This window comes from Pipistrellus kuhlii, unplaced genomic scaffold (assembly GCF_014108245.1).
Source record: "Pipistrellus kuhlii isolate mPipKuh1 unplaced genomic scaffold, mPipKuh1.p scaffold_m20_p_14, whole genome shotgun sequence".
NCBI classification, from domain to species: Eukaryota; Metazoa; Chordata; class Mammalia; order Chiroptera; family Vespertilionidae; genus Pipistrellus; species Pipistrellus kuhlii.
The window spans coordinates 41,535,585-41,559,077 of NW_023425449.1; the positions used below are offsets into that span (position 1 = coordinate 41,535,585).

The 23,493-nt window shown below is 38.4% G+C and overlaps 1 protein-coding gene and 1 long non-coding RNA gene across 5 annotated transcripts in view; one reads left to right on the top strand and one right to left on the bottom strand.

Moving 5' to 3' along the window:
* Positions 1–342: 342 nt before the first annotated feature.
* LOC123652319 lies at positions 343–18,203 on the top strand. The gene is made up of 3 exons (XR_006741596.1): positions 343–353; positions 3,759–3,762; positions 18,094–18,203. It is a non-coding gene; the product is annotated as an uncharacterized LOC123652319 (long non-coding RNA).
* A 340-nt stretch (positions 18,204–18,543) lies between these two features.
* Positions 18,544–23,493, bottom strand: part of UBE2V2 (ubiquitin conjugating enzyme E2 V2) — a 34,103-nt gene continuing 29,153 nt past the window's right edge. For all 4 annotated transcript variants that reach the window (XM_036437281.2, XM_036437278.2, XM_036437279.2 and 1 more), the window contains one exon: positions 18,544–20,849. In XM_036437281.2, coding sequence (XP_036293174.1) covers positions 20,703–20,849 — 147 coding nt within the window. In that variant the 3' untranslated portion in view covers positions 18,544–20,702. The remainder of the gene's footprint in view (positions 20,850–23,493) is intronic.

Genomic DNA, 23,493 nt, shown 5'->3' on the forward strand with positions numbered 1-23,493 from the left:
GGATGACTGGATAAAGAAGATATGGTACATAAACACAAGGAATACTGCATAGCCACAAGATGAAATACTGCCATTTGTAACAGCATGGAAGATCTTGCAAGTATCATGCTAAGTGAAATAGGTCAGATGGAAAAGGACAAGAACCATATGATTTCACTCATATGTGGGAAGTAAGACAGAAAGCAAGAAATTAACAAACAGAACAAAATAATTCATTCCCACAGAAAACAGTACAGTGGTAATCAGAGGGGAAGGGGGTAGAGGGAGGTTGAAGAGAGTAAACTGGGACAAACATAGAGAGATAAAGAGAGACTAAACTTTGGGTGATGAGCACAATACAATAAACAGATAATGTATTATAGAATTCTACGCTTGAATCTTACACAATCTTATTAACCAGTGACACAAATAAATTTCATTAAAAATACCAAAAAAGATCATATGTCTTTATCCCTATTAAACTTGCCTGCACATTTCCAGACCATACCAGACATCAACCTCACGGATATTACAAAGACTCACAAAAATGCTTCCTTAAAGTTATTGGGGGGGTTTTTGTATTTAAAAAATATATTTTATTGATTTTTTATGGAGAGGAAAGGAGAGGGATAGAGAGTTAGAAACACCGAAGAGAGAGAAACATCCATCAGCTGCCTCCTGCACACCTCCTACGGGTATGTGCCCACAACCAAGGTACACGCCCCTGACCAGAACCGAACCCGGGACCCTCAGTGGATAGGTCGACACTCTATCTACTGAGCCAAATGGGTTAGGGTAAGTTATTGGTTTTACTAAAGATAAAATAAACAAATGGGACTACATCAAAATAAAAAGCTTTTCGCAGCAAAAGAAACTATCAACAAAACAACAGGATAGCCCACTGCATGGGAGAATATATTTGCCAATATTATCACCAATAAGGGTTTAATCTCCAACATTTACAGGGAACTCATACAACTTAACAAAAGGAAGATAAACCACCCAATAAAAAAATGGGCAATGGACCTAATAGATACTTTTCAAAAGAAGACAGAAGGAAGGCCAAGGGACATATGAAAACATGCTCAAAGTCACTAATTATCTGAGAGATGCAAATCAAAACGACAATGCGGTACCGTCTCACACCTGTCAGAATGGCTATCATCAACAAATCAACAAACGACAGGTGCTGGCGAGGATGCAGAGAAAAAGGAACCCTCGTGCACTGCTGGTGGGAATGCAAACTGGTGCAGCCACTGTGGAGAACCGTATGGAGTTTCCTCAAAAAACTGAAAATGGAACTCCCTTTTGACCCAGTAATTCCTCTTCTAGGAATATATCCCAAGAAACTAGAAACACCAATCAGAAAGGATATATGCACCCCTATATTTATAGCAGCACAATTTACAATAGATAAGATTTGGAAACAGCCTAAGTGCCCATCAGTAGGTGAGTGGATTAAAAAACTGTGGTACATCTACGCAATGGGATACTACACTGCTGTAGAAAGGAAGGAGTTCTTACCATACCCAACAGCATGGATCGAACTGAAGAGCATTATGCTAAGTGAAATAAACCAGTCAAAGAAAGATAAGTATCACATGATCTCACTCATTTATGGAATATAATGAACATCATAAACTAATGAACAAAAACAGATAAAACCTCAAAGGGAAGGCAGGGGAGGGTGGGGAGTAAGGGGAGAGATCAACCAAAGGACTTGTGTGCATGCATATAAGCCTAACCAATGGACACAGACACCAAGGGGGTGAGAGCATGAGTGGGGGGATGAAGGGGAGAGAGTAATGGGGGGATACGGACACATATATAACACCTTAATCAATAAAGAAATTTTAAAATTAAAAAATAAAGTTATTGGTTTTATATTTTAAACCTTACAATTAAAACTTGATTTTTATCTCCAATTTTTAAAAAATGTTAGCGCATTTTTATGTGTAAAAAAAAAGAAACAAAACAGAACAAAACACCATATACTCCCTCTGACCCCTGCACATGGTTTCCCCAATAACTCCTTGCTTTGGTGTGGTACATTTGTTTGTTGAAGAGCCAACACTAACACATTATTATTAAAACCTTTAGTTTGCATTTGGATCCACTCTGTGTTGCACATTCTCTGGGTATTGCAAATGCATAAGGGCACGTATCTTTCATGATAGCACCACACTGTCCTAAAAATCCCATGCTCCACCTCCTCCACCTCCCCCACCTTTTCCCAGACCCCTGACAGCCACTAATCTTTTTACCAAATTTCATGTAGTTGGGATCATATGGTATGTAGCCTTTCAGGATGACTTCTTTTAAAGCATCCATCTTATATAAAAACTGCTGTTTGAAACCTTAACCCTGCTATTTTGGCTTCTGTCAGTGCTTGCTTGCTTAAATAATAAGAAAAATAAGACTACTCCCATTCCAGAGAAGCCATAAACCTTCCCCAGATGAAGTTACCAGTGCTGGCGCCAGGCCAAGCCTTTGGTTGAGGACTCAAAGCCCCAGCACATAGGGCTCTTTAAGAACTTGCAAAGGGGACCAGAAACACCCCATATTTGGGAAACAATGAAGGTAAAAACATACAAATAGGGAAAGTTCCTCCATGTCGGAGCCGGAATTTGAAACAATTTCTCTCTGCTCCCTCGGAATAATAACGTGTAACTCCGTCTAAGCATTCCTTGGTTCTTCCCTGTCTCCTGTAACACCTTCTCCTGGCAACATGCGTTTTAGGTTCTTCCATGACTTTGTAGCTTGGTAACTCACGTCTTCTTAGGACTGAGGAACATGCCACCTGAGGAGGCGTCTCTCTTCTTGTCTTCGTCTTCCATCACCATCACCATCACCATGTGGCTCTGAGCCAAGCACTATTCCCAGTGCCTCCTGCATGTTGATTTATTTAATCTTTCTAACATCTTTATAAGGTGGGCACTAGCAATGTGTCCATTTTACAGAAACAGGGGAGACGTTGTATAGGAATGGTTTGCGGAGGGTTTCAAAGCTGGTAAATGGAAGGGGAGGTGATTCCAGGCAGCCTGGCCCAGAGCTCATGCCCTTTGCTACCACCCATCCCGCTGGAGGGGAGCGTCTGACGTCCCTTTTACCGCGGGAGCCGCCGCGAGGCCGGTACCCGGCAGGGCGCCAAGGAGGAGCCTGCGGCCAGGACTCAGGAGCCGGCTGCCCCAGAGGCCGAGGCCGAGGCCCGGCCCCGCGGGGAGCAGGTGGAGGCGGTGGCCTCAGCCCCCGCGTCCCCACCCCCGGGGTGCAGCCCGGGCGGATGGGAGAGAAAGGGCAGGACCCCCGGCGATGATGGGAGACCTTTGCTCGGGTTTGCGTGTAGGCACGGTGCCAGGGGCTGGTTTGGGAGAACCTGTCTATGAATAGGGGTGATTTATAGAGATCTTTAAGTTTCCTTCAGCAAATTCTTTCTCCCCTCCCCACAGACCCATCTCCAACCATTGTTACCTCCCTTCCACAGGTCCGGAAACCTTAACACCTTCCTCTGCCGTGTTTCTTTTATTTCTATTTCTTTGCATCAGTATCAATGTCTTTTGCATACTTGGCATCTTTATTCGGACCTGTAAACTTTGTCGGACGTGCCCACCTGGGAAGGAGATGGGCGGGTCCAAAAGGGATAGAAACCGATGGAACGGTCGAGCCCACAGGGAAATGTAAGGTGCCTGGCATTGCCCAGGTTCGGTGCCACAGACGATGGTGGGGGACTTCGTCTGCTTTTGTTTTTAGGGAAAAGTTATTAGGATGTATTTTGTGAGGCAGGTTTACAACACTACAAATCTTCACTAAGGAAGAGAAAACACCAGTCCCCGGATTGTTAAGATTATAGTCTTATGAGCTCACTTACCCAATAGGGACTTTTCACTTAATCTCATGTTAGGCGCACCAGTCAGTGATTAACCTGAACTAAAAGTTGTATAGACTTATTGTTTATTGCTGGTTTAGGGCCTTAATGGAGTGTAATTATGTATTACCAGCAGGGTGATTTTAACTGTGACTATCGTATAAAAACAAATCTTTATTTTTTTAATCCTCACTGGAGGGTATTTTCCCATTTATTTTTAGAGAGAGTGGGAGGAAGGGGGAGAGACAGAAATATCAATGTGAGAGAAACACATCCATGGGTTGCCTCCTGCAGGTGCCTGCAACCAAGTCACCTGCCCTTGACTCAAATAGAACCTGGGACCCTTCTGTCGGCTCGCCAAGGCTCTATCCACTGAGCAAACTGGCTAGGGCTAATAACAAATCTTGATATCCAGAAGCACATGAAGTTTGCAACTTTCGACCCTGCTCATTTTTGCAAAACTTAAGTCATCTTGGACCTTTTATACACAATTTTTAAAAATATTTTTTGATTTTTTAGAGAGGAAGAGAGAGGAATAGAGAGCTAGAAACATCGATGAGAAACATTGATCAGCTGCCTCTTGCACACCCCCCACTGGGGATGTGCCTGCAACCAAGGTACATGCCCTTGACCGGAATCGAACCTGGGACCTTTCAGTCCGCAGGCCGACACTCTATCCACTGAGCCAAACCGATTTCGGCTTTATATACAAATTTTAACTCAACCAAGCTGTGATCGAAGAACCTGTACTGTTTATATTGTGGTACGTTTATTATTAGAGCAGACAATGCTTTCTTTTCCAGTTGTATGTGACAATAAAGGGAAAAATCTTCAGATGCAATAGTTTTATACAGGATCTTCTGTCATGTTTTGGAGAAGCCTTGACCAATTTGACTTAGAGATGGAATGTAACTTTGCTTACAAAAATTGCTATTAAACTCCTGTGTACAGTGTTCTAATTTTCTGTGTGCATGCTAAAAGTGAAAAATTAATGTGAATGTAAAAAAATAATTTTCAATGCTTTAGTCACAGTGCTATACTGAATATATAATTGTACACACACTATAACTTCACTCTTTAGTATTTCTCATAAATAGTAACTCATCTGTCTACATATTATTCCTTTATTTGCATATTTAATGAGTGTATCTTGCCCCAAATTCAATAATATACATAGATGTCATTGGTAACATCCATGACTGGATTCAATCATCTAATCTTCAATTCATGTTAAATTCCTCTTACTATAAGGTATTTCCATAACAACTTCAGACAACTTAATCAAAGTTACACTTTCCAGCATCACTTGTAAAACTGAATGTTAATTTTAAAAGATTACGAAAATGTCATGCTAAACACCACTGGGCCTGCTTACATGCTTGCTGCTGTGAGGTGGTAGGACAGCTGGTGCTTCAATTTCAACACTGCCTCTTTTGGGCAAAGCCATAAGCTGGTAAGCAGCTTCCGCTGGAAAACTACTCCTGAAGTACTGTTTATGTTTTATTGACGGTATCGAAGGCATTCATGTTGGCCAATAACACCTGCTTCTATTACGTTAGTGAAGTCATGGCGTGCAGCTCTCAGAATCTCACCCACGTTGATAAAGACTGACTTAGCTTATTCCACCATCCCTCCTGGAGCAAGTTCCCCTTGAAGAGTTCATATCTAGCTGCCCTTGCATGTCAGACAGGGGTGGGGAATGTTCAGCCCACGGGCCTTATTTGGTCTGGTCCTGCCAAGGCATTAGTGGCGAGTTTATTAAATGTTTGAACAAAAATAGCAGGCTAATTTGTAAGTTGCTAATTCTCTATGGCCCAGGAATGATGTTATAAATATCCAAATGGCCCTTGGCAGAAAAAGGTTCCCCACCCGACATAAATGGTTCAGCAGACTCACAGAGCAGGACTGCAGGAACCAATGACACCTGAGGTTTTCAACCTGCCGATAACCTTTCTCATCAAGGATATGACTAATACTCTTCTCTTGTGGCCCCTGGAAGAACAAGCCCCACCTCCCCCATAAACCCTCGCCAGCCGTAAGGCTTCAAGATTCTGATTTTAATACGTAAATTTACCATGGGGTTTCAAAAAATAACACCAGGCCAGATCACTAAGAGCTTAATGTTTAAGTCCTACATATTGATATTGATGCATATAAGGACCAGAATGAAAGTAGGGGAATATTATATCTATGAATGACTATTCCCTCACTCCATTATCTTAGAACCATAGTTGGCAAACTGTGGCTCTTGTGCCACACGCGGCTCTTTGACCCCTTGAGTGTGGCTCTTCCAAAAAATACCACGGCCTGGGTGAGTCTATTTTGAAGAAGTGGCATTAGAAGTTTAAAAAATTTGGCTCTCAAAAGAAATTTCAATCATTGTACTGTTGATATTTGGCTATGTTGATTAATGAGTTTGCCAACCATTGACTTAAACCAATCTTAGATAATAGAACAATTAAGAATATACTTCTTGCTCTGATCAGTTTGGCTCAGTGGATAGAGCGTCGACCTGCGAACTGAGAGGTCCCAGGTTCGATTCCGGTCAGGGGCATGTACCTTGGTTGCAGGCACAATCCTGGTGGGAGGTGTGCAGGAGGCGGCTGGTTGATGTTTCTCTCTCATCGATGCTTCTGCTTCTCTATCCCTCTCCCTTCCTCTTTGTAGAAAATCAATAAAATACACACACACACACACACACACACACACACACACACACACACTTCTCACCGAAACCGGTTTGGCTCAGTGGATAGTGTGTCAGCCCCTGCGGACTGAAGGGTCCCAGGTTCAATTCTGGTTAAGAGCATGTACATTGGTTACGGGCAATCCCCAAGAGGGGGTGTGCAGGAGACAACTGATCGATGATTCTTTCTCACTGATGTTTCTAACTCTCTATCCCTCTCTCTTCCTCTCTGTAAAAAAACAATAAAATATATATATTTTTTAAAAGAATGTACTTCTTAAACAGACTGGCAGCTGTCAGAGGGGCAGGGAGAGGGAAGGATTGGATGAAAGAAGGTGGATTAGCCAAAGAACATGCTGTATATGCATAACCCATAGACACAGACAACAGTATGGTGATAGCTAGAGGGAAGGGGAGGGGGAGGGTTGGGTAGAGGTGGGCAAAGAGAGGGGAAATGGAAGCATCTGTAATATTGCCAACAATAAAAATAAAGTAAAACAAGATAGTGAATAGCCAAAAAAGAAAAAGAATATACTCCCTAGGATAGTTAAGAATAAAAACAACTGTCAATATTTTATCCTAATAAATGTTATTGCTAAAAATAATTGATATAAAACCTGACCATGGCTATAAACTATGCAAGGTAGAACTTAGATCTACAACAACAAAATTATTTAAAAATTATCTAGGAAAATTGGACTCAGAAAATATTATAACTGTAAGATAACATGAGCATCAAGGTGAAGTGAGAAGACCTTTTTGTATCTCCCTTTAAAAATACAACTTGGGCCGAGACTGGTTTGGCTCAATGGATAGAGCGTCGGCTTGGGGACTGAAGGGTCCCGGGTTCGATTCCGGTCAAGGGCATGTACCTTGGTTGCGGGCATATCCCCGGTGGGGGGTGTGCAAGAGGCAGCTGATCGATGACTCTCTCTCATCGATGTTTCTAACTCTCTATCTCTCTCCCTTCCTCTCTGTACAAAATCAATAAAATATATTAAAAAAAAAAATACAACTTGGGCCCTAACCAGTTTGGCTCAGTGGATAGAGCGTCAGCCTGCGGACTGAGGAGTCCTGGGTTCGATTCCGGTCAGGGGCATGTACCTTGGTTGCGGGCACATTGGCCGTAGGAGTTGTGCAGATGGCAGCTGATGGATGTTTCTCATTGATGTTTCTAACTCTCTATCCCTTTCTCTTCCTCTCTGTAAAAATGAATAAAATATATTTTTTTAAAAATACAACTTGGACAACTAGAATTCAACAAAGGATCCTCTGTTCAAAACACAAACAAGTAGAACAGACCCATCCATACACTGCTACACCTGAAGGTGGGTGCATTGGAATGAAGAGGGGAGGTGTGACAGTTGCCATAGATGCAGCTGTTTGGCAGCCACCACGACCCCAGCTGACAAGGTAGCAGTGGAGGGTAACCTGTGGCCCTTACATTATGGCCCAGAGGGTAGGAGGAGACGAAGCAACATCCCTGCTTAAACCTGTTAACCGGGGAGTTCCCTTTTTAATGACGCCTGTAACGGGCGCGTACTCTTTCACTAGGACATGTCAGTACGTCACGCCCGGAGGACGTAATTTCATATTATTATTTTTTATTTATACTTAATGAAAATAAATGAAATATATATATATTTTTGTTATATATATATATATATATATATATATATAAAGCACAAAGGAAAATACAAAATTACAAAAAAATAGAAAATACTGACCAAAAAAAATGGACACGTCGAATTAAAAAATTATAAATTTTACAAACAATGATAAAGATTACAAAAAATAGCCGAAACCGGTTTGGCTCAGTGGATAGAGCATTGGCCTTCAGACCTAAAGGTCCTGGGTTCAATTCCGGTCAAGGGCATATACTTTGGTTGCTGGCACATCCCAGTGGGGGGGGGGGGTGCAAGAGGCAGCTGATCGATGTTTCTCTCTTATCTCATCGATATTTCTAACTCTCTATCCCTCCCCTTTCCTTCATCTCTGTAAAAAATCAATAAAATGTTTAAAAAAAAAATTTTTTTTAAAGATTACCAAAAATATATACCGTCCCTCTCGGGGCACAACATATATTTCAAGGACGTATTCATACGTCCTACCCGTTCCCGATATTGTTTACGTTTGACGTATTTATAGGTCCCGCTCGGTTAACAGGTTAACAAGCAGGCTCCCATTGCAGCAAAGCCCAGTGGCAGTGGTCTGGCAGCCACTCTCACAAGGTGACCTTTACTAGCAAGAAGGCAAAGCTTCACTCTTGGTGAACATTACTGATAAAGAGAAAGCTTTGGACTCGAGGCAACCATTACTGACAGATGCAAAGCCACGGTTCATGAACCTGCCTCCCTTTGCCCACCATGGCAGTGGAATTTGGTAGAGGCAGCAAGGCGCCTTGGATAGCATAGCATGGATGGCATTTATTGGTAACTTAAGAGGCAACACCAGGGGTTTGCCTGCCCAGAACCCTATTCCCCACCACATTCAACCACGGGGGTGGTCTCCTGAAACAGGTTACCCAAAGGAGGCGGCTCACCACCCCAGGAAATGCAGAACGTTTTTCATGAAAAAACATAGCCATACCAATATCCCAGAAGGTCCAGTAGAGCAAGGGAAATAAACAAACAAACTTGTGCTATAGCACCACCTACTGGAAAACAAGGAAAGAGCAAATAGTACCTAAAAAATTTAAGTTTACTATCTTAATTGTGCAGAGAAACAATCTTTTTTAAAAAAAATATATTTTATTGATTTTTTACAGAGAGGAAAGGAGAGAGAGAGAGAGCTAGAAACATCGATGAGAGAGAAACATCGACCAGCTGCCTCTTGCACACCCCCCACCGGGGATGTGACCGCAACCAACGTACATGCCCCTGACCGGAATTGAACCCGGGACCTTTCAGTCCGCAGACCAACGCTCTAACACTGAGCCAAACCGGTTTCGGCGAGAAACAATCTTTCAAATACCATAAATAACCAAGGTAGCAAAATGAAATCAAAGTCTCCAGAAACCAAACTCAAAAGACATGAAAATTGGACACAGACACTGGGGTGGTGGGGCTTGCCTGGGTTGGGAATGATGGGGGGGGAGGTAGGGAGGTGTCAATTGGGGGGAAAGGAGACCTATGTAAAACTGTACACAATAAATAAATAAATAAATAAATAAATAAATAAATAAATAAATACAGACATGAAAGATGTGACTTAAATGACAAAGGAGCCAGTGCCTTGGCCCTTGAGGCTCAGTTGGTTGGGCAGCTTCATCCCATGCCCTGAAAGGTTGCCAGTTTGATTCTGAGGGCATATGTCTGGGTGGGAGGCAGCTGACTGATGTTTCACTCTCATATGTATGTTTCTCTCTCTCCCCCTTCCTTTCTCTCTCTAAATATCAATAAACTAAATTAAAATAAATTACAAAGAATTCAGGATTACAGTTGTGAAAATAATCAATGAAATATAAAAAGCCTCAAAGTCACTTATATGAGCTAGGAGTAAAATTAACAAACAAAATGGATATTTTACCAAAGAGATTGAGATGATAAAAAAAAATAAATAAATAACCAAACAGAAATTCTGGAGCTGAAGAACTCAACAAAACAGAGGAAGAATGCATTAGTGATCATTAGAAATAGAGCAGAGCAGATGGAAGGAAGAATGAGCAAGCTCAAAGATAGAAACCTAAAATAACTCATGTAGAGAAAGAGAAAACTAAGAGTTTAAAAAATAAAATAGCTCAAATATCTGACTCCACCAGAAAAAGCAACATAAAGATAATGGGTATACCAAAAAGATAATAGAAAGTCTTCTCAAAGAAATAACCAATGAAAACTTCCCCAACCTATATAAAGAACTGGACATTCAAATACAAGAAGCTAACAGAACTACTAATTATTTCTGTGCAAAAATAATAATAATAATTTTTAAAAAAGGTGCTTTCCAAGACATATTATATTAAAACTGTCAAAAGTGAATCACAAAGAAAGAATTCTCAGAGCCACTAAAGAGAAAAACCTACAAGAAAATCCCGTTCAATTATTGTTTTCAGTAGAAATCTTAAAAGCCAGGAGATAGTGGGATAAAATATTCAAAATATTGAGAGAAACCAACAGCCAATAATAATATATACAGCAACATCTTCTTTTAAAATATATTTTTATTGATTTCAGAGAGGAAGGGAATGATGACAGAGAATCACTGATCGGCTGCGTCCTGCATGCTCCACACTGGGGACTGAGCCCGCAACCTGGGCCTGTGCCCTGACCAAGGAAAAGAACTGGTGACCTCTTGGTTCCTGTTTCAATGCTCACCCACTGAGCCACACCCAGCTGGGCAACATTATCTTTTATACATGAAGAAAACATAAAGGTTTCTGGACAAATGCTAATGACATTTACTACCACAAGAACTACATTATAAGAAATTTTGATGCCGAGATCGGTTTGGCTCAATGGATAGAGCGTCGGCTTGGGGACTAAAAGGTCCCGGGTTCGATTCCGGTCAAGGGCATGTACCTTGGTTGCGGGCACATCCCCAGTAAGGGGTGTGCAAGAGGCAGCTGGTCGATGATTCTCTCTCTCATCAATGTTTCTAGCTCTCTATCCCTCTCTCCTCCTCTCTGTAAAAAATCAATAAAATATATTTTTTTTAAAAAAAATTTTTTTAAAAAGTCTTCTAACTGAAACAAAAAGACAAAAGTATGTAATTTTAAATAAGATAACATCCTGGCTGGTGATTCACAGAGGTTAGAGCATTAGTATGTGCACTAAAGTGTAATGGGTTTGATTCCTGATCAAGGGCACATACCTGGGTTGCAGATTCAATCCCCCACCCTAGTCAGGGTGCATGCGGAAAGCAACCAACCAATGTCTCTCTCTAACATCGATGTTCCTCTCTCTTTTCTCTTTTTGTGTTTCTCCCTCCTTTCCACTCTCAATGAAAATCAATGGGAAAAATACCCTTGGGTGAGGATTAACAAAAGTAGATGTCAGAAGCAGAAAAATATAACTATAGTTTTACTAGGGTATTTAACATTTAATATAATGTAAAGATTAAAGAGATAAGTCACTTAAAGTAACAATAACTTCTCCAATATGATTATGAGTGAAAAATATAAAAAGGGGTAATTTAGGACAACAAAAACATAAAAGGAATGGAGGTAAAGGACTGAACTAAAGATGAATAAAGATAAGATACAATCAAAAGAAAATGAACTATTGTAGGTAAGAGACATTTTACATTATCCAAATGGTAACCACAAAACAACAAATCATAGCAGAGACACACAAAAAAGGAGTTAATAGGGGGGGAAAAAGAAAGAAAGAAAACCACCAAACTAAAATGGCAGACAGAAACACAATGGAAAAGCAACAATGGACATACAAAGTTACCGGAAAACAAGACAAAATAGAAATAGTAACTCCTCATATATTAATAATCAACCTACAATAAATGGAACTCCCATTTGACCCAGTGATCCCACTTCTAGGAATATATCCCAAGAAACTAGAAACACCAATCAGAAAGGATATATGGACCCCTATGTTCATTGCAGCACAAAAAAAGTATAAAATGGCTATTGAAATCCTCATACACACACACAGAAAAATTACAGACCAATATCTCTGATGAATACAGATGGAAAAATCCTAGACATAATATAGGCAAATTGAATACAACAGATTAAAAATAATACATCATGATAAAGTGGGATTCATTCCAGGGGCATAAAAATAGCTCAACATATACAAATCAATCAATGTAATATGCCATGTTAATAAAACAAAGAATAAAAATCATATATTCTACAATGGGGGGAGGGGCATATGTAATACTTTCAACAATATTTTTTAAAATCAAATATCTTATCAATATCTGCAGGGGGGGAAATTTGCTAAGACACAGTATCCATTTATAATTAAGACATTCAATAACACAGTAATAGCCGAAACCGGATTGGCTCAGTGGATAGAGCAGCAGCCTGTGGACTGAAAGGTCCCGGGTTCGATTCCGGTCAAGGGCATGTACATTGGTTGCGGGCACATCCTCAGTTGGGGGTGTGCAGGAGGCAGCTGGTCAATGTTTCTCTCTCATCGACATTTCTAGCTCTCTATCCCTCTCTCTTCCTCTCTGTAAAAAAATCAATAAAAAATATATTTAAAAAAATGTTATAACACAGTAATAGAAGGAATGTACCTCAACATAATAAAGGCCATATATGACAATTCCTGTCAATATAATACTCAATGATGAAAAACTGAAAGCTTTTCCTCTAAAATCAGGAACAAGATAAGGATGTTCACTTTCATCACTCTTATTCAACACTAGAAGCCCAGTGCAAGAAATGGCCCGGCCCCGCCCACTCGCAAGGGCCCCACCCACTCACACTGGTCTTTGGTCTTTATGGCATTAGAGCCACTGGGTTTTTATAATATAGTTCTAGAAGTGCAAGCCAGAACAATGAGGCAAAAGAAAGAAATAAGACATCCAATCAGGAAGAAGTGTCACTTTTTGCAGAAGACATGATTCTGAACAAACGTAGAAAACCTAAAAACTCCACAAAAACTTATTAGAAAGAAACAAATAAATTTACAACAGAAAATCAATAAATAAAAATCCACTGCCTTCCTATGTAACAAAACTTCAGAGAAATTAAAAAAAAAAAAAAAAAAAAAAAAAAAAAACTAGATGTCCCAATATACAAAAATTCATTCAAGATATTTTGGATTCAACATGGCAGCCGGCAGGATGGGAAGGAGGGTGAGAGTATGGGTGTGAGAGAGGTGCATGTGGACGTGTGTGATGTGTGCGCGAAAGGAAGGAACAGTTAGATCTTGCAGAGTCTTGAAGGCTAGTGGATCAGGCTCCCCCGGACAAAGAGCCCGTTACCTCTCTGGCACAGAAACCACACCATCTTGAAGCGGGGAGCACCACGCCTCGAAGCACAGCCAGCTAGCCTTGGATACCGCCCCATACAGAACCGGTGAGCCACATGCCAGTGGTACCACCCTAAACTCCCGCAGAGAATTGCATACAACCACCCACCACAGGCTCAGGGACCTCACAGGTGATCCTCACCACAGGTGCCGGGACCCCACAGTGAGTCACATACTAGCAGCACCCATGACCTCACAGGAATTGCACACAAGAAGGACTATGCCCAGGCCCTTGCAGACCCTGAGCATCTGCAGCTGAAACCTGCTGGACCAGATCCATGGGGGCAGGTACTACAACTCAGAACAGAGACAGTCAAGGCGTGAGAACCAAGGCAGACCCCAGGCTCTGGGCTGAGGAATCGCTAACCACTGGACAGCTGGCATGACGACACTGGGGTTGGCCTCACTGGAAGCAAGTCAGATATCCTCCCCCAAGTGCAATATCAACAATCAAGACCCAGTAATAACAGGACAGCCCAAACCATAAACATACACAAGAGGCATTTCTAGAGCAGCCAGCTCAGGTGAACAAAGAGACTACACCACTGGACCCCTCAAGACACTTTCTACATAAGGCCATCCCACAAAGACTGGGAGGCATAGCAGTCTTATCTAATACGTGGGAGCAAATCCAGAGACAGCTAAAATGGGGGGACAAAGTAACAACTCCCAAATGAGAGAAAAGGAAACTCCAGAAAAATAACTAAATGAGATGAAGGCAAGCAACCCATCAGACAAAGTTCAAAGCAATGGTTATAAAAATGCTTAAAGAACTTAGTGCAAATTATAACAGCAAGAAAAGGAAAATAGAGGACATTAACAAAAACCAGACAGAAATGAAGAATGATATATCTGACATGAAGTACACACTGGAAGGGACTGAAAGTAGACTGGATGAAGCAGAGAACGGAATTAGCAATTTGGAAGAGTGAAGGGATAGAAAAATATATTCCATGAAAATGGAAAAGGGAAGGGGGAAAATTGAAGTAAGCAATACTCAAATTGGACAAATAAATTTCAAAACAAAGGCCAAAACAAAAGACAAAGAAGGCCACATCACAATACTAAAGGGAATGATTCAACGAGGAAATATAACCCTTGTAAACATATATGCATTCAATACAGGAGCACCCAAATGTATTTTTAAATTCTTGATGGACTTTAAAGAAGAGAAAAACAGAAAAACAGTGATATTAGGTATACTAAAAAGCCACTATACACAAAACAGCCTGCTACTGGCAGGCACAAAAACTGGTATTTAGATCAATGGAACAGAACACAGAACACAGAAATCAACCCAAGTAATTATGATAAATATTTAACAAAGGAGGCAAGAGCATACAATGGAGTTAAGACAGTCCCTTCAATAAATGGTGTCGGGAAAATTGGACAGATACATGCAAAAAAATGAAACTGGGCCACCAACTAACACCATACACAATAATAAACTCAAAATGGATGAAAAACTTAAATGTAAGTTGTAAAGCCATAAAAGTCCTAGAAGAAACCATAGGCAGCAAAATCTCAGAAATCTCTCATAGCAATATGTTTACAGATATATCTCCTAGGACAAAGGAAACAAAGGAGAAAATAAACAAATGGGGCTACATCAAAATAAAGTTTCTGCACAGCAAAAGAAACCATCAACAAAAGAGAACCCATTGTGTGGGAGAATATATCTGGCAATGATACAACTAATAAAGGATTAATATCCAAAATATATAAGAAACTTATACAACTTAACAGAAGTAAGACAAACCACCCAGCTGAGATTGGTTTGGCTCAATGGATAGAGCGTCGGCTTGGGGACTGAAAGGTCCCGGGTTCGATTCTGGTCAAGGGCATGTACCTTGGTTGCGGGCATATCCCCAGTAGGGGGTGTGCAAGAAGCAGCTGATCTATGACTCCCTCTCATCGATGTTTCTAGCTTTCTATCTCTCTCCCTTCCTCTCTGTACAAAATCAATAAAATATATATATATAAAAAAAAAAAAAAAAAAAAGACAAACCACCCAATTAAAAAGTGGGTAAAGGACCTAAATAGACACTTACCCAAAGTGGACATACAGATGGCCAAGAGATATGAAAAAAAGTCACTCATCATCAGAGATACAAATTAAAACAACAATGAGGTACCATCTCACACCTGTCAGAATGGCTACCATCAGCAAATGAACAAATGACAAATGCTGGCAAGGAGAAAAGAGAACCTTAGTACACTGCTGGTGGAAATGCAGACTGGTGCAGCCATTATGGAAAACAGTATGGAATTTCCTCAAAAAATTAAAAATGAAACTCTCATTTGACCCAGTGAACTCACTTCTAGGAATATATCATGAGAAATCAGAAACACCAAACAGAAAGAATGTATGCACCCCTATGTTCATAGCAGCACAATTCACAATAGCTAAGATCTGGAAGCAGCCCAAGTGCCCAGGAGTAGATGAATAGATAAAAAAGCTGTGGTACATTTACCCCATGAAATACTATGAAACAGGGATGGAAAAATATATTCCATGCAAATGGAAAGAGCAATAAAAGCTTAAGTAGCAATACTCAAATGAGACAAAACAGACTTCAAAACAAAGGCCACATCACAGTATTAAAGGGAATGATTCAACAAGAATATATAACCCTTGAAAACATATAAGAATCTCTTACCCTTTAAAACAGCATGGAGGGACCTGGAGAGTATCATGCTAGGTGAAATAAGTCAGAGAAAGTATCACATGATCTCACTCATATGTAGAATCTAAGTAACATAATAAACCGATGAACAGAGTGAGTCCAGAGACTTGGAGGCATGGAATAGAATGTGTAATCTCAGAGGGAAGGCAGGGGAGGGTGGGTGGTGAGAGGTAATCAACCAAAGACCTTATATGCATTTATGCATAACCCATCGACACAGAAAATAGGGTGGCAAAGGCCTGGGGCAAGGGCTGGATGGGGTCAATGCAGGGGATAGAGGAGGACATAGATATTTTCAACAATAAAGAATTATTTTTAAAATAAACAGTGCTTCCTTATACTTTGTTTTGTAATATATTTTTATTGATTTCATAGGAGAAATAGAAACATTAATGAGAGAGAATCATTGATTGGCTGCTTCCTGCATGCCCCACACTGGGGATCCAGCCCCACATGCCCCGGCCAGAAATTGAACTGTGACCTCCTGGTTCATAGGTCAACACTCAAACACTAAGAACCATGCCAGCTAGGCCCTTACTGTCTTTGAGTAATATATTTTTTAGTCAACTATTGCTCTGAACAAGTAACTAAAAGTTTTCCCTCTCAATCAGTTCAATGTTTTGCTTTTTTACTAGCCACAGGTTTCTCATTACTCTTGGTTTCTAGTGCCAACTATTAGTCCTCCTCTTAAGATCGACTATATACTTTCATATCATCTTTCGACTGCCAAAATTTCTAGATAAATTTAAAGTAGCTGCTCACTGAACACAAACAACATTCAAGAACTCACACAGGTCTACATTTGGCAGCAAAAGGGCCACTGCACAATCCTTACAAAGTATTGGGTCAGTTATTCATTTGAGAAAGGATAATTCCTGGAACCTAACTTAAGAAAGTAAAATCTACCTGGCTTTAATCAATTTCATAAATGAAGTTGCCAAAAAAAAAAAAAAATTTTTGATATTATGGACTACATCTAAAAATGAAATAGAGCCAGCACTTAGTTTTTCTGAGTGAGAATATCCTACTACAAATTTAAATAACATGGCAATCTTTTCATATCCAATTATTGTGGGGTTTTTTAATCATTAATTCACTTCACTCCATGAGTTCCCCAAATTCCTTTACTGACAAAATGGTGGTTTTTGACTTGTCATTTATTTTTAGTATCAAATGCCTTCATTAATTTTCTCTTCAGAAAATGCTGTTTTACTTTCAATGCTCCACAATAATTTTAAAATAGCCAATATTTTCAGTATGAACAATAAGATTTCCACCTACGTACTCTTTGTAACTTCTGTAAGGCATATTAGTTTTAGCATAAAAGATATTCTATTCCCATGCATGTCCTTGCTTTTTAATAAATACAATACTGGATGGGAAAGGAATTTAATACTAATGCTCTAATCCATTCTGTTGCTCAGTACAGCCATTCTCTTTTTTAATGTTTCCATTACACAAACAAAATATTATATATAAACTTACCAAAATATTGAGAGTTGGAATCTTTTTGTGAAAATAACCAAAAATCAATCAAATTGGCAATGGAAAATTACATTGGCACTTACCAAAAAAGTAAAACCAGTGCCTTAATGATACAATGATTCTACACATATATGTCAAAAAATACACTTAAAAGAAATCTGGGGGGAAAACTGAAAATCCAATTATTCATGATACTACAATTTCTGGTTAGTACTTACACTCTTTAAAATGTATGTAAGAACAGTTATGTGCTTATTAAGAACCAACATAGTTTGCCGAGGCTGGGTAGCTCAGATGGTTAGAGCATTGTCCAGATATGCCAGGTAAGGTTGCAGGTTCAATCCCTGATCAGGGCACATACCAGAATCAACCAATGAATGCATAAGTAAGTGGAACAACAAATAGATGTCTCTCTCTCAAGTGAATATATTTTTTTTTTAAAGTTAACAATAGTTGTGACCAAAGTCTTTAATTTCATATGTCTACCAGCACCACCCAAAGCCATGCACACCAAATCTGTTAAAGAAAATGCATTATTTTCCAACTGTGTCCTCTAAATTTTCTAAAAAATATATGAATTTTGTGCATATATATCAATAGCAATATATATTTAGTGGGAAATCAATAAATTTGTACTAAGCAATCTAGACTAATACTATTATATGATATTCAAACTAAGTCACTCTTCAATTATTTACCCAAATCTGAAGTGTGAAAAATTCTTCAAAAGGATAATTTAAAATTATAAATTTGGGCATTTTACACATAAAAGACTTAAATACCATTGACTGTTATAAATGTTTGTTTCAAAATTCTAAAAACTCCTTTTAACAACTACCATTACTTTAAAATACTTTAAAAAAATTCTGAAAATTTGAAAGTAATTAAAGCATAACACTGACCTAAAAGGACAAGAATTTTATTTTTGTAATCTTTATTAATATAAGATCACCCCCTAGGGCTCATCTGCTAGTTTTTTAAACAAATTTCAAATGCAATTTTACAGTTCATTTAATACCACACACTCCTACAACCTTAGCCCCTTTACAAAACAGACAAAGGAAAAATAGCTTCAAAACTGTCGTCTTAGAAATGTTACTACAATTAAGAGTCATTCAGTATTAAGTTCTATAATCAACTCTTGTGTCTTAGATTGCCACGTACATCTTGATTGTGACATGCAAAATGGATCTTGCTTTTGCATGCAGATTTCAGCAAAGATCCACAGTCCCCAAACAAAAAGAGGAAATAAACATTACAGGGCCAACTCAAACATATACTGGAGGGGGAAAATCAACAAAAAACCCTTCACAATTAGTGATATGAAGAAAGGAAAGAGGACAAAAGATCAAGGTACCCAGAGTCTCAGTCCACCAATATATGAATAATTTAACAGCAGTCAGCATCATGTATGATAAGACACATTTTCGAAGTGGAAAGTTCTTAAAGGGATTGACTTAGACCATCAGTAACCATCAGACTCCTGTGTATGACTTTAGTGTAATTCAACTTAATCTCACTTAACAATTTAAAAGTTTTCAGAATGATTCCAAGGTAATAGTTCATTTCAAACCTATTTTAATAAATTACACATGCACTAATTTGTTTCTATATAGTCTCTATGTATGTCATTTTAAACATCTTTTGATAATTAAAATACAATAGCCATATTGAAATTAAAAAGCTTAGACAAACTATTATTAATGACTAAGAAAAGTAGTTCAAAGCTTTAAATATGAATGAACCTGACAAAAACATGTCAGGGCCTGTTTAAGAAATCTGTCCTTGTTACCAGACCACCTTTCTATTTTGAGCCGTGAACCCATAAGAGTACTTTCAACAAAGTACTATACCTACTGCTTTGAAATGAAAAACAATTACTTAAAATTTCTCACTTTGGTAAAAAGCAGATCAGTTCAGAATTACACAGATCCCAAAGTGAAAGACAAGTGGAATGGATAAATTAATCCCAGTCAAGAATAAAAGCATTGGGAGAAAAAAAAATCATCCAAAAAAAAAATGTTATGAATCAAAAATAGAATGTATATTTGGATAATAACAATCTATAATTCTATAAAACTTGCAAAAATTCAAACATCTTTTTAATATATTTCTGGTGAAATCAAAGTCAAAATATAATACTTGGGATTCCTCCTTCTGCAAAGAAATTAAACGAATCAAGTAATTTGTTCTCTAAAACACTTTGCAAATTCCAATTTACAACAAGCATATAAAACATGATAAACAATAAAAAATTTTATATGGATGAAAACCTACAATTACAATCTTTGCTACCTCAGCAAAGTACTTTCCATATACCACATCAATATAATAGAAATGGCACAGTTTCTGAGAACACGATCCACATTTTATTTACATTTTAAGACTAACTTTAATCTCAAAAATCACATCCATTTACCTATTTCCTTTTTGCTGATTTCACTTCAACTTAAATGCATGGTTTGTCAAACAAAGACTGTAAACAAATATTTACCATGTCTTTTACATGTAACACAGAAATAGCTTTTATCAGAAATTCATTGACCTTCCCCGTGACTTTTTTTTATTATAAATACATATATGAAAACAATCCTGAACATATTTTTTATACTACTGGTTGTCAGCACCCACACCACTTCAAAAATTAAAACAATTTGGGACAATATGCCTTGTACCTGATACTTTAGACAACTTAAATTGAAGCTCTTTCACTAAGCAAGATGGATAAAGCATGCCATTTCTTTTTCCTTCTTGGGATTTCTTACTTTTTAGTAAAAATCACCATACTTTCATCTTCTAAACCTGAATTCTGTTTTGAAAACTCCAGGTTTATGTTTAAATGACAGTGCCTTAAAAAAAATTGTGCTGCATTTTTTTCTCCTGTTACCTGAAAACATAATGTGTATACATATATTAAATATATTCTTACAAATGTCCAGGTTATATTTACCAGCTGGCATTCTTTTACTTAATGTGTGGGTATTCTGCATTGTGATATTTAATCAAGACATTAACATGAGTAGAAGATTGTTGATTTAAGACAAGTTTGATATCCACTAAAATTAATTGTTGTATGTTTGTCCTTCTGGTGGCTGTGGAAGCTTCATATTTTCTTTGGACATCATTAGACGTCTTAGTTCTTGAAGTACAACTTTAATGCTATATGAATTTTGCCATTTTGTTAATACTGGTATGCTCCGTGCATCTACCTGGAAAGAAAGAAAAATAATAAAATTCATTACCAGTTTAAAGTAGTATGGCATCAATTTATTAACTATTTAAGTAAGTCCTTTTAAAAATTCATAGCCTGGCTCTATTTTCAAAAAAGTTAATTATTTTAATTACACTAATTATTTTAATGTAATATTTAGGGAAAAATATTCTTTCTTTAACACATTTCCAAATAAGTTATGCCTTTTATGTGTGTGAATTTGTGCTTTTCTATTATTTTACAAATAAACATATAGTGAACTTTAGTCATCAGAAAAATTTTAAAATGTTGTATTAAATAACTACACTGTAAATATATTTGGCAACTCCTTCTTGATTAAATAAGTTCCTCTCCATTTCCAACACCGCTACCTGAAATCTGGGCAATTATCTCCATTGGGATTTATATAGGAAAGAACTGTGAACCTAATTAATCTTCCACTATGGAAGACTGATAGAATGGGTTTGGAGCTCCTTCAAAGTCTCATTCCCAAGTAACTGCCATCACATGACAGTTCCCCTGGAAAATGCCAATCACAGACTTTCCTCTATCTGACCTCAGAACTCACCCACTGGGTACTGCCTATTCTGCCACCAACCCACTGCCACCCTTATGCCTGGCACTGAAAGCAGTGCCAATTGTTTAACATCTCTACTTCCTGGAGAGGCAGTAACAAGGCAAACAGGAAGGTGACTAAAGTGCTTCAGAGGATGTCTACTGACATCCACAGGGACTTGGAAAAGTTTTAATATATGCCTGTAAATCTAGAAGACCACACACGTATAAGGCTGTGCACAGGCTCATGAAATATATGACCTTGAGCAACACACACAAAAAGATTATGTACCATAACCAAGTGGGATTTACCCCAGAAATGCAAGATTGGTTCAACATTTTAAAAGTTAATCAATGTAATATGCCATAATAAAATAGAAACAAAAAACATTATTATCTTGGTAGATACAAAAAAAGCATTTGACAGAGTCCAATAATCTTTCATGATAAAAACACTCAAACTAAGAACAGAAGGGAACTGCCTCAACCTAATGAAGGGAATCTATTAAAAATATACAGCTCGCATCATAATTTCTTAATTTATGAAAGACTGGGTATTTTCCTCCTGATATCAGGAAGAAGACAAGGATTTCCAGTCTCATCACTGCTACTCAAGCCTGTAAAGAAACTTTAAAATAAGCAATCGGGCAATAAAATTAAATAAAAGGCACCGAGATGAAAACAAAAGAAGTACAACTATTTCTATTTGCAGATGACATGATCTTCTATACAGAAAACACAAGGTGTGCATTAAAAACACTACTAGAGCTAATAAGTGCGAGACATTGGTATACAGAATTAGCATACAAAAAACAGTTGTATGTCTGTATACCTACAAAGAACAATCTGGAAATCAAAGAAAGAAATTAATGCCAATTACAGCAGGGATAAGAGAATAAAATACACAAGTATAAATTTAACAAAAGTGTAAGATGATACACTGAAAACTAGAAAACATTGTTGACAGAAAGACAAGCACCATAGGATATCATTTATATGTGGAATCTAATGAACAAAATCAACTGACAAGCAAAATAGAATCAGAAGCATGGCTACATGGAACAGGCTAACAGCTTGTGAAAGAGGAGTGTGGTTGGGGAACTAGATAAAAAAAGGTGCAGAGATTAACCAAAAAAAACATATACCGGTATGCCTAACACACAGACACAGACAATAGTGTGGTGATAGCCAGATGGAAAAAGGGAGGGAGAATGGCAACGAAAAGAGACTTTGCATGTGGCAATGAACGCATGGTGCAGTGTGCAAATGATATTTTATTGAGTTGAACACATGAAACCTGTATGGTTTTATGAACCAGTATCATCCCAAGAAATTCAAGTAATAAAACTGTTGACAGAAATTTAAGACCCAAATATATGTGAAGATCCTATACAAATGCACCAAAGACCCAATACTGATTAGGATAACAATATTCCTCAGATTGATCTACAGATTCAATACAATCCCTATCAAAATTTCAACTTTTTTTTTTAAAGAAACCCATATAAAAATGCCAAGAAAACGAGAATAGCCTAAGAAATATGAAAAAGAGCCAGCACCGGTTTGGCTCCGTGGTAGAGCGTCAGTCTGCGGACTGAGGGGTCCCGGGTTCGATTCCGGTCAAGGGCATGTACCTTGGTTGTGGGCACATCCCCAGTGGGGGGTGTGCAGGAGGCAGCTGGTCGATGATTCTCTCTCATCGATGTTTCTAGCTTTCTATCCCTCTCTCTTCCTCTCTGTGAAAAATCAATAAAATATATTAAAAAAAAAAAAAGAAATATGAAAAAGAATCAAGTTCTCCCAATTTCAAAGGTTAATACAAAACTTCAGTAATCAAGAAGACAGTACTTCCATAAGGATGGACATACCTATCAATGGTATATAACTGAGAGCCCCCAAGTAAACCCAGGCGTTATACTTACAAAGTAAACTGATTTTTTACAAGAATACACAATAAGGGAAAACTAGATTCTTCAATAGTGTTGCTGGGACCACTGGATATCCACATGCAGAGGAATGAATTTGCACCCTTAACAAGAGACAAAGAAGGCCACATTATAATGAGACAAAGGCCACTTCTTTGACTC